Genomic DNA, 13,134 nt, shown 5'->3' with positions numbered 1-13,134 from the left:
AAAAAAAACCAAGTAAGCTAAATAGGCCCAATCACATCAAAATGAGCCTAAAAGTTCAGAAAATAAACTCAGTATACCGGTGCGAGTTATTGCCGATCAATCATTCAAACTTTCATCGGTCCTTGCAATTTTCCCATTCGCCGGTTAACGTCATTCATTTTATATATTAATAACGTGGACACTAAATGACCAAAAAGGAGGATAGTTACATTTTCAGACGCCCCATTGCCCGTACCCCCTCCCACATACCTCTACACAATCCGGCAACTTGACTTACAAAAAGACAATTGATCACACCGTAAAAAGGTCGGGTAAAATACTGTTGGGCAATGAAATTACCTCATATTGGGTTGAATTGGGTAAAAACTGTCAAACTGTCGGGAAGAATTTGCCCAAGATTGGGAAGAATTTGCCCAAGAGTGGGAAGAATTTGCCCAAGAGTGGAAGAATTTGCCCAAGAGTGTATTGGCAGTTGATAATTCGACAGCTCTGGTCGAATTATCAATCCATTTTGCCCAACCTTTTTTTACAGTGCAGAAAACCCATTTTGTTTCTGTATTTGTATTTGTGTGTTGTCTGTAGACTACTCGTAATGATAATTATCATTGTGCAAATGGTTTCCCCCCAATTACATTGCCTTGGTCGTAGGTCTATAAATATGTTACGTCGATTCCCCAATTATCAAGAAATAAGTATAGAACAGATGTCGTTTTATAAATTACTCAAGATTAAAAAAAAAAGAACTGAGACAAAATGACGTCACGCAAACGCTTTGTTTACATGTGCGCTTCTTAAGGGAGCCACATGGCTCCAGTAAGAAAGCGTACATGTAAACAAAGCGTGACGTCGGTATGTCTCGGGTCCGTCGTGCAGTATTTTTGCGCTCTGGATTCAATACAAAACACTGTTATTACGGTTAATGGATACCCGATTTCTTTCTGCCTGTGTGCTGGTTAAAATTTAACTGCCCGAATAAGTGCGACTGACGTGCACACCTCCTGAGCAAGAGCCTGGCCCCATTCTCCCCCCCCCCCCCCACCACCACCACTGGATCTCGTAAAAAGGCTGATTGTGGCTTCGCGGCTCCTTTTCTATCGTCGAACTGGCAGAAGGAGCAAGCCTAAAGTGCATGCACACACTTGTCAGGGGCGTGGCCAGACACATTTCAATTAGGGGGTGGCAAATTCCTTTTTTTTTGCCGGCAGACCAGGCTCTGTGCTGAAATTTGGGAAGGATGTTTTTCCCCTGGTCAGTCGGTTGTCGCACAATCAAAAATTGGGCGGGGCGATCTGACTATTGGAGGCGCTGTTCAAAGCAGACGATCGTGGACATTATTAGGCAATAGTTGGCGCTCTTCGCGACGGTCATCATTCATATCAGCTATCGCTACGTTTAGCCAGATCAAGTCCATGCAAACTGTCACCAATGTGTACTTGTGTAACTTAGCTTTCTGCGACACGTTGTGTGCTTTCAAAATGTGGTGCACATCCATGATTATAACATCATTAACTAGAAAGCGGACCGATTGTGTGTGCCACACACCTTATTTACGAATTTGCTTTATCGTATCAGTAAACCTAGCGGCCGCCGTCACGTATGACCGTTTCTACGGTATATGCCACCCTGTCAAGTACCACATGGAACCTGTAAACGTAATGACAGTGGTCAAGTTGACAATAGCTTCGTAGGTCAGTGTGATTCTAACCATGCAATGTATCATGAATACAATTCATGAATACGAGTAGAGGGATTTCAAATTGGTACAGAAGCTGAAGGCCTCAGTGCTGTCTTTTGTTGAGATGATTAAAAACAACGGTCATCAATGTCATACAATGGCTTAGCACCGAGGGCATCGGTTTCAATAGTATTTTGGGATTCGTATATAAGACCCGATCAGCAAACTGCCACAACTTATTGGAGTTTACAACGTCGCCATTGTTCCAGACATTTGGAAATAAATCGAAGCTTTCTTTCTCCCATTCTGCTGTTTTATTTTCCCGGTGTCTGCAAATGGTCACGGATTTCAAGATAATCAAGGTCCTGGAAAGTTTCGTGCTTAGTCTTACGTGTATTAGAGTAAATTACAGACTCCTGTGACTATGAGCATTTGCAGCATTTGATCTTGGGGATGACTTCCTTACAATCTTTCCTAAATCGTCTGTTTGCGATGCCGTAAATCAGCGGGTTAACTACGCTGTTAATCAGAAGAGTGATCGAAATATCCTCAATTATTTCCGCTAATTGATCATGTGGAGACGCGTACGATCTGACGGCGTAAATCAGGTAGGGCAGCCAGGTCAGGAGAAACACCACACTAGTGATGAAAAGCATTCTGGTTGTCTTACGCTGCAGTTTGGCAGCACCGACCCTTTGAGGGGCGTGTCCAGGCTCTGGACGACTCTGCCTTTGCGATGGGGAGTTGTCTTGGGGCGCAGTTTTAGCTTTGGGCTCGGCGATCACATTGGGTTGGCTAGGGCCAGAGGAGTCTTGGTGTGCCAACGATACTACGTGAGCAGACGTGCATGCATCGCTGGATTTCCGTTTGTAGGAATCTACTTCAGTTGTCAGACTTGTGCTTGGCGTATTTACGAACCTTGTCACGGCCTCGTCGACAAATGATTCACGAGAGTTTAAATCATTATTCTGCGGAGGTGGTGTCGGTCTTGTCGAGCAGATAACCTGGCGTTCGAGTGTCAGATCACTCGGCCTGTGTTCATCTCGTGCAGTTGGCGCTTGTGCGGGCCCTACCTTGACATGTTTACGGATGGTGGCGTAAACCCTCCCGTAACACGCAACTATTGTCACTAACGCAATCACATATAAAACTGGTTCAACAATCGGTTCTATGTCTCCATATACATGTACATGTAAAGGAGGCGGTACGGTGCCTGACGCTCTACAGATATGCAGGACAAGTTGTCCTGCGTTAATAGCAATTGCAAACAACACTGCGACCAAAACAGCTATCTTAGACCGTCGAGGTTTGAAAATCCGTTTTTGCGGACGGCATACGCAGTCATAGCGTTCGACTGCAATCATTGCAGTGATACTGAATGACGAGACTAATGTAGCGTCTGTAAATGCCGTGATAACAGCATCTATGAGCTCTCGAGAAAATGAATACGGCAAATACTTTCCGGCCAAACGTAGAGAAATTACGATGATATCTGGCGTTCTCAGCAAGCAGACGGCCAGATCAGCCCAGGCCAGGGCTCTGATCAGAATATCGGTGCTGGTCTTACGAGTCTTGGTCCAGTAGACACCGAGAATCAGGCAGTTACCGGGCACTCCGAGCAAAAACACTAAACTTTCAGCGATGAGGAAAATAGTGAATCGAACGTTGATGGAATGGTCCTCAGCAACCAACACGTCTTCGGATGTTGAATTTGAGGCAAACATGTCCTCCATGTTGTGTTTGAAGTGGATTGGATTCTTACGTAAATTAAGCTTCACTGCGCAGGTGTCGCCTCTCTCGGAACATTTCACTCTGGACAAATAACTCGGGTACTAATGCATTCCGAACCGCTCATTATGATCAGCCAGTTTAGACTGAGTCGATTCAGACCAAAATCCTTCAATTTACTCAAGCCTCGAACTGAACTAAGACACCAACTACATCATCTTGATAGATGCTCAACTCGTTGCAGGCAAAATACAAGTACATTGGATATCATTATCCACACCCATCTCGTGTATGTCAGACGAAGTTCATTGCCTAGGTAACTGTTAAATCATGGCGCAAAGTCCTTGCTCTATGGTTTAATGAAGACTGACTCGTCAACAGACGAGACTATAGACCAACCAATAACCCATTGTGGTGTTGCTCGTTTGGGAGACAGAACCCCGGTCTTATATAGTGCACGTATCTACCAACAATTACGCATTCACGGCGCTGGTCTAATTACGTCTATTTTTAAAGACAGGTAAATGAAGTTTATGAGAAATATGAGACCTATTATGTAGCACCTTTATAAGGGTTTACAGGGTGCTGCGCGCATATTGCAGTCATCGAAGGCGAACATTTCATTGCACATAATATTATATTTGTATATTTATTTATTGATTCCATTTCTTTACCCAGGGTTTGCCCAAACAGTTAAAAACCAAGGGTATCCACTGGGGCCCTGCATACAATACAAATTATTACATAATGTTAAGCAAAGTTAAAATCAAAAGGAAAAGTACCTTGGTGAAACACTCGACAAACATTAATGTGTACAAATACAAGTATTTCAGAAATGTTAAAGAAATAAAGTTATATACACATTTTAAACATAAGGCATGAATTACTGATACCATGTGGTGGGCGAAAACCCCAACAAAAATACCTTTGGGTAAAAAACGCGCATTTGTAATAAATATCACTAACTGATGGCTTTGCGTAGTTCTGATTTGAACCTTACATTTGAATGTTAAATATTTCACGGTTCTGTGACGTCAATCGTTTAAATTTACACATTAGTGGACGTCATTCATTGCTATATTAATCGAAGAAAAAAGCCAAGGACGCTAAAAGAAAGCCTATTTTGAATTGGGCTTTCGTATCCTAGATATTGAAAGGGCTACATGCAGAACTTCACTATGCCTGAAAGCTCAGAAATAAACCTGTAACGGTACGTTATTACCCATGAATCATTCAAACCTTAATCAGTATTCTATTGTCGGTGAATATCATTCATTTTAAATAAAGGGAATGTACAACATTTGCTTTTGCTGCAATTTTCAGAAATGAATGGATTTGAAAAAAAATTAATGTAATAGCAAATATTGTTAAACTGACTTGTTTCACGTTTTGGGCTTGTAGATGCTGGAGAAACCAAGAAAACCAATCATTTTCTTGTAGTCTGGTTCCCTGACTCCACTTGAGATGAAACGGAGCAATTTTTAGACTTTGGGGAATTGTAAGGTCAGAGAATCAGTCTGGCAGGCTTGTACCTTTTCACAGGTGTGTAATAAAGTGCAAAGTAAATGCGGAATATGAACAATTAGGAGCAGTTTTGAAAATAAGCCAGTTTTCCCCAACGCTATCATATATCATCTAACCATATTTCTTGCAAATGTCAGCACACCAGGAGCCACAATTTTACAGGATGTTTTAGACTCTCATTCCCTACCAATCCGGTAAGGTATTTAGTAATAATTTGATCATTTCGTTTGTTGATGTTTGCAAATGTGGTATCTTCCCTTTAAACGGGGAAACTAAAAAAAAATGACTAAAACAACGCTGATTTGTGACACGCCATTGTCGTATCCCTTTCCCCACAAACCAGCAACTTAAACTAGAAAAAAATAATTAATCAGATAACCCCTTTTTTGTTGGGTATTCGTCTTTGTGTGTTGTCTGTAAACTATTCATTATGATATTAATGAGAGCAGGTGGTTGTTTCCCAAATTACAACGCCCGGGTCGATTCTCTGATATCACGGAATAGGTGCTAAACAGGTTTCGTTTGATAAATTACTCGAAATTAAACGACCTGAGACTACATGACGTCACGCTTTGTTGTGCGATTTGTAAGAGAGCCACCACGAAATTAAATACAATATAAATTCACGAATTCAATATAATACAGCTATCACCAGTGGCGTACGTGAACTGGGGCATCCGCCGCTCGATGCTTGTGTTCCCTGCCCCACTTGTTCCTCCTCCCCTGCTCAAAACTCAGGGAAGACCAAATGACCCTTTATTGTTAAAAACCCACAACGATTGCCCCCCCCCTCCGAGCACAAGCCCCCTTTTCTGTGTCCCCCCCCCCCCCCGAGCCATGATTATTGTGGTTTCGGCTCCTTTTCTTCCGTTAGGCACAAATTAAACCCGAAGTGCATGTATTAAAAAAAAATGGGCTGCAGAGGTAACGATCTGCCTATTGGAGGCGCTGTTCAAAGCAGACGATCGTGGACGATCGTGGACATTATCGGAATAGTAAATCGGTCCGAAATTGCCTACGCCGGCCAAATCACGATTTGCATGCCCTCAAAATATTCAGTATTTGAGCATGCTGTGGGCCATGAACTTGAGGGTTTGTAAAAAAATATGGGTGGAAGCCGTGAACACGACTGGGAGCTTGCAGTTCTGTGTAATTTGGATGAAATTTGGACCCTAAAAGCGCTCTATTTTGCAATGGAGTGTAGGCATCGTTTTTCAAAATGGCGATGGGCTTCAGGACTATTTTCAGGGGTGATCATCTTCAGATGGAAATTTCTCCTAAAAGTCATCAGTTGACCCCCCAAAAATTGAAAAGAAAATGAAAGATGATGAAATAAGCTTTAATTTGATGTGTGTCTCGAACACCTTGGAGAGTTGTGAGTATTTTTCCCGAATTTCTGAAGTGGGAGCATTCACCATTGGGGTCTATGGAAGTTTATTTACTGGTCTGCTACCTTCATGGTTCGCTCGTGCCCACCGCCCTGCAAACAGGGCGCTGGGAAGGACTGATGAGCTTCACAGAATCTTGTGAAGGAATTGACCTATGACCTATATATAAAGCATCTGGCTGCAGCTGTTCAAGACCGCAGTAAAACAATGCGCGTAAATAATGCTATCCGAAAACTTCCCATAGAAATGCACACATTCCATACCGGATGTGATTTCTTTTTCATTGCGGACTATGTGGACACATTTTGAGCGTCGCATAATGCAATGATTGACCCTTCGTGAATTCGAAACGGAGCCTGAGAAAGTGACGGGAATCGCAAATTTACAACACAGGTAAGTTTTACAGATTTTCCTACATTATAATGCTTTTCAACTAAAACAATAACATTTATTAATTGGAATAAAAGAGTAATGAATCAGTCTTAACGGCTGTTTGAAACTGTGCAGGGTCGTGGTCGCGTGATGACTTGCAGGTCACAGGTCTTGCAAAATCTATCCAATCAGAGCGTGAATTCATCAGCCCTTCCCAGCGTCCTGTTTGCAGGACGGGGGTACGAGTTTTGCAGACAGAATGGCGACTTTGGGGGTTGGTTGACACTCCCCTCACCTCTCGTCAAGCGACGCCGGTTGTGCGAGCCCTTGCTCTGTTATTTGAATTTGTGGTTCATTTCCCGACGGAGCTAGACTGGCCTTGGGGGTAAGTAGGGAGACTGATAGGGGGGGGGGGGGGGGCAAGAATATGCCGGCATACCTCTGTGCTGCATGGTATACAGCCGGAACCTTTTTCGGTAAGTCGATCGTCGCAACAAGAAAACCCCCAAAAATGGGCTGGGGAGTGATCTGACTATTGGAGGCGCTAATGAAAGCAAACGATCGTGGATGTTATTGGACAATTGTTGGCGCTCTTTGTGGCGGTATGTTTGTCAACAGACACGATTTTGCCAACAAGTGATTAATGGTGGAGGGGGTGACCTTCCCACAGCCGATGTGTTTTAGATTTAGTTGGGCTGGCTTGAATGCAGTCCTTATCAGCGGTCACTTCATAATTATTTTGTTTGTATTAATGCAAAGAGTCCTTCTATTATTTCAAAAAAATGTACATCCTAACATATATCTAAGTTAGTCTCTTATTTAAAGCTATAGTCTATCATTTGCAGCCATCCAAAAAAGTAACTGGCGTATTATTGTTGAAAAACATACTTGGTTCAAAGATAGTAAGTGGACTAAACTCCCTGTGAAATTAATCTTTCTGGCAAGCTATCATTTTGAAGTAATCAACGAAAGAAGGCCTTTCCAACGGTGCGTCTTAAAGGGACACTAGGTCCTGGAACAGCCAAATTGGGCTACAAAACGCGCTTTGAACGAGATTATGTTGATCGGAAAGAACATTTAAAACTAGGATAGAAACATCCACACGACTACCCTTTAAAAACTGGGCGTTTTTGTGTTAATCCTGTATTATGTGTGCGAGAACGAATTTCGGGGTCCACTTTCAGTTATGACCGCCACTAAATTATTTTAAAATTTTTCTTTGCACGAATTAAACACGATGTAATTTAGATTTTCGGATTTTCGGAAGTTAGTGGTCGATTTTTGGCACGCTATTCTTTTTTTTTCCAGTTTCTATAAACTGAGATGCTAAGTAACAATTTTACAAAGACCTTTTTCGAGGGTGCCATTCTTAAGAAATAAATGTGCCAAAAATAATTGCAAATCTTATAATTTTTTTCACGTCAATTATCCTACTCAAAGATTTTGGAAGCGTGCCAACAGGGGTGAAATTTCAGGCTAAGATATTGGAAGACATGTGCCATTTCCTTGATCGAAATTCGTTCAAAATGCAACTTGTGCTGCAGCACAAGATCACCAATTGACGAACATCTTGTTTTCTTTGTTTTCTTGACTATCCCTTGAAGCTTCTGGTCTTATGTCTGGTTGTGTTAACACTGTTTTACCCACTGATCTCTATAGACTGCTTGCAGACGCGTTCGATAATCGACGCGCGAAGGCGCGCGACGCCATGTTGTGGGTCAAGCGCATATCTATCCATGCACATTTTGTCCCACAACATGGCGTCGCGCACCTTCGCGCGTCAATTATCGAAGGCGTCTGCAAGCGGTCTATATAAAGACTGGATAGCGGATATGCATACAACATTCACACAGCAGACTTTGCATTTTGACCAATTCGCCCCCGGTCTCACGAAGATGGCCGCGTATAATACGAACATTCTACGCGTAAATACGCGCGCGTTGTATCAACAGTTGACTCGCATTTTGGTCACGTACACATATTATGATGTTCTCAAAGGAACACTTTTCCGTAGTGATTATTATTTCCAAAAACGCCGAAAGAGTGATTTGCGGCATTATAAAAGTAACCACTACGTTAGAAAAATTGTAGTAAACCTTGGTCAGTTGGTCAGTGGTGGTAGCCAAAATATAAGTCAAGTGAGCCGCGACGTTACAAAAGAAATCAAGCTGTCTATAAAGACGGCAACTTGTCCTTTGTAGATCACCAGCCGGTCTCACCAAAATGGCGTCAAATTCGTACATGTGCGGCTCTTTATTAGCTATCTAGTCTTTATATAGAGATCAGTGGTTTTACCCCACACAGGTCCCAAGAAGGTTCACACACCATTTTCAAAACAACGGTTTCAGCTCAGTCATGCATGGTATGAGGAATGCATCCAGGATATCAATGGAAAGCCTATACTGCCTCTAATTTATGATAAAACAATAATAGTCATTAAGTTTTGGTCTTGTTCATACTGTCCCTTTGTTTTGGGACTACTTTTTTGGGGACTCCCTGTATTATGATATTGATCACACGCAAGGGCGGATTTGGGGGGGGGGCAAGGGGGCCATAGTCCCCCCCCAAAAAAACCCCCAAAACCATTTTTTTTATGTGACGTCGCAATAAAGGCAGGCAATGAGTATACAACACCATCTTTTCTTCAAAAACATTGGTTAAAGTGGTCAGAAATTGCCTCAGATCGCACCACAGAGCATCTAGAATCCAAAAAATTGTCGGGGCCCTTAAGCGGGACCCGAGCCCCACGCCGTAGTTTTTTTGACCCACTTTTTGAGGGCCCAACATTTTTTTTTGGCCTCCCCCCCCCCACCATTGTGTTCTGGATCCGCCCTTGATCACACGCAATTACGACATCACTTCAAGACGTTTGCATCGTCACGATAGAACATGTTTTCTCTCGGATGATTTCAGAGCTTCCCAGACTCCCATCCAACCCCCCCCCCCCTATATCACCCCTAAATTTCAATACACGTTTTTCACTCGTTCGAACTCTCCCTGTACTTTTAGACACCATAATTATAGTGAAATATAAATATACGTAAAGGTTGGGTAATGATCATCAATCAAGCTTTAATGAATAATCTAGGGATAATGGGAGGGGGGGGGTTCTGTCATTTGCAAAGCAATTGAATAGGAATTGTGACGCACTGTTATGTGTTTCCATAGCATTATATACGACATTCAATCAACCATCAAGCTTTCATGAATAATGAAATGGTCATTATTTCTTTCTTCTCGTTTTTAGGAGCAATTAATTCTTCAGGCTTCAGCTGCTGTCTTTTTTTACAGCATAACAGCGACTACACGGCGGCATTCAAGGCCCACACTCTGAGCTTTTGCATGTCATGATTGTTTTGTGGCATTTCTGCCGGGGCGCGATATCCTTTATTACACAACTATCTGGGGTACCTGCGCTTTCCCATGGGGCATTCATTTTAAAACCAGGCTGGAGTGGAGGCTACTATTTTTCAACTTTGTGCGGATTTCGGACTTCATTTCCCTTTTTTTGAAAATCCTCCAGAGCCTCGGATCAGAAAAGAAGAAGAAAATTGCTGCTGAACAAGTAGTATCCGACTGTAAAATAACGTTTCTCAGATAAAACTTTGACTTGTTGAAAAAAAAAAAGAGCAAAGGGTGAAGGGACAGAGCGGATTCGAACTCGGGACTATTGATCATTAGCCAGCCTGCAAAACCACTAGGCAACGGCGATGCTCAACGATGCTATAGGATTGTAGAGCGCCGCTACGCGGCACTCTATAATCCTATAACCTTGATTCAAGTCGCCTGAAAAATGGGTACCCTGTACTATTGTGTAAATAAAATATTCGCTGCCGGGGCGGGGGCGAATTATTTTTCCCAAACAACATCCACATTACATGGTTGTTGGGTGCCCTCTACGATATCTTTATGATACGTACGCAGGTATTATATTACCCTGCATTTCCAGGATTTCTCGAGCAGTTCGATAGCTTAGTAGGATAGCATCGTGATTTTGACCGCGAAGATCCTCGCGGTGTGGGTTCGAGTCACCATTTTTACCCGAATTTGTGGTGGTTTTTTTTTAATCTGAGGCTTTGGAGGACTTTTTAAAGGGAAATAAAGTCCATATTTAATTACATTCGAATTTATTTCTTTGTTTCTAATTTAGGTCCAAAATGTCATAGCGTACACCCCATGCGGATGTCGTTGGGGAAAAAAAAGATTCGCGGGTGGGGGCCGCTAACGGATTGTTGGGGATATAAGATATTTCCAAACCTCAGTATTGAATCAGTGTGTCCTGTGTTTTAAAGCACAATAGTCTCAAAATGGCATAAATCACGAACGCAAGAGAACGTAAACTTTGGCTCAAGAATGCGGAATCCGCATTAGCTTCAATACCAAAAAGACACCAAAAATACCCTTAAAAATGGCCAAACAAAAATTGAAAATAAGGTTAAACGGGACAAAAAGATGAACGTGTATTTTCAAGGATTGCTTGAACAAATTACATTGCATTGCCCTTTAAAAGATATCTATGAAATCGTACTTTGGAGACGATATTTATGTGGTTATTTACAAATAGACGTATTGCTGGGACTATATACTGTAATATTGTGGTTCACAGTAAGGCCAAACAAAGAAAGTCTCCGGTTTCTGGTATGCACGCGCGTCGCCGTAGCCATGCGCGTCGGCGAAATGAAAAAGTTTTTTTTTTCAATGAAAGATGATGTCTCAAAACCGCCAAACTCACTGGTTTGACTGGAATCCTGCTGCTGCACAATTTTAACGTGTTTTTAGGTGGGGTTATGATCGAGAATAAGCTTTATGTTGTCTCTCTGGACTCCAATATATTTGCACTAAGTCTAGTCGGGCACCATTTGCAGTCATCAGCCTACATTTTGAGGCAAAAAAAATCAGGTAAAAAAAAAAAAAAGCCGCGTCGCCGCACCACTTTTTTGGCAAGCTCCATACCAGAAACCGGAGACTTATTTTTTTTGGCCTAATCCACGCTCTATAATTATTGGTTTTTAGGTGAGCTACGTGCAAAAAACTCTCGCTCGCAATATACATATATTTCAAACCGTAGAGATAATTACATTTTAAATTATTTATTTTCATTAAGACATGTTATAATGCACAGTCGGTTGGATTACAAAGAAAATTGTCCCTCGGTTACCATCTGCTCTTGGATTAAACTTTCATAACGCTGTTTGTCCCTTGGTAACGTTTGACTTGTGTTTTCAATTTGCACATGCTAATGATATACCATTGATCAGGGGCGTAGCACGGTCATTTTTATTGGGGGGTAAAATTTTTGAAAAGGGCAATTGTACATCCGTTGTGAAATGTGGACAGGTGAAATGAAAAAGCGGGGGGGGGGAGGGGGCTGGTACCATCTGTCGATGGGGGAGCTGTTCAAAACCAACAATTATTCACACAAAGGGCAAATATATGGTGCTTTTCAGGGCGATACAAGTGCGAAATTTTGAACAAGGCAACCAAAACGGCAGATGCCACAAAAAAAGGAACCACTTCTTTTTTAAAAAGAGCACTTGTTCAGAAAAAAAGGGCACTTCGTAGAAAAAAGGCACTCTTTGCAAATTATTGGGGGGGGGTAAGCCCGTTGAAAAAAAGGGCATTTGAATGGAAACAGGCAGTCTTTACAAAATATTGTGGGGGGGCGTAAAAAAAAACCACAAGACCCACACAAGACCATCGCAAGTACAAGACCAACACAAGACCTCAAGGCACAAGCTATTCAAATTAATTGCATCAATGTTATTTTTCGTGCCCTGTTACTTGTGGCTGGTAATATGAATTGTCTTGTGCTTGCTCCACAATTGGTCTTGTGTCTGGTCTTGTGATGGTCTCGAGTACAGCACTACTTGTGCACACGTCCATGGGAATACCTCGCAAAGCTACCATTTCACGTAATGATAGGATAAAACCACTCGGTATATGACTCAGGCGTACTTCATGCATTATTTGTTTTCATCCTTCTCAGTTATTACGACAATTATTAAGTATTAACTCTGCCGGTTTGACAGCAAAGACAATTAATTACCCCCTCGTTCGGTTTCCATTTGCAGTCAGATGAAACATTCATAGCGTCGTTTGTTCCTTGGTAAAGGTTGATTGGAGTTTTCAATTAGCACCGGTACATCATAATGATTATCATTTATTCAACAGAATGGCAATTGTTGCTTTCTATAAAACTCAGGCGAATGATGTTTCCTGAATCAAGGGCGGGCCTAGAGCTAAATATCAGGTGGGGGGGGCACGTGACCAACTGGCCTGGGGCTTGACCACATGGGGCCCTGTATGCCCTTTCTTTCGTCATGTTATCAGTATTTCACCAATCCATTTGTGGAGGGAAAGGGGATCAATAGCATCGATGAAATAATATATTCACTCCTCCTCTGTTGTATTTATTTGATTTGTTTTGTTTTTGTTAGAACCTACTTA

At 42.1% G+C, this 13,134-nt stretch overlaps 1 protein-coding gene across 1 annotated transcript; it reads right to left on the bottom strand.

Annotated features, from left to right (window-relative positions):
• Positions 1 to 2,097: 2,097 nt before the first annotated feature.
• Positions 2,098 to 3,408, bottom strand: LOC119735212 (G-protein coupled receptor 84-like). Its single transcript, XM_038208918.1, has one exon. It carries the CDS (start codon positions 3,406 to 3,408, stop codon positions 2,098 to 2,100), a length of 1,311 nt encoding a protein of 436 aa, XP_038064846.1.
• Positions 3,409 to 13,134: the final 9,726 nt, after the last annotated feature.

The sequence above is a fragment of the Patiria miniata genome, unplaced genomic scaffold, assembly GCF_015706575.1.
Source record: "Patiria miniata isolate m_02_andy unplaced genomic scaffold, ASM1570657v1 HiC_scaffold_29, whole genome shotgun sequence".
Classification (NCBI taxonomy): Eukaryota; Metazoa; Echinodermata; class Asteroidea; order Valvatida; family Asterinidae; genus Patiria; species Patiria miniata.
The sequence above is the reverse complement of the archived record's forward strand: the minus strand, read 5'-3'. Positions and strand labels throughout refer to the sequence as shown.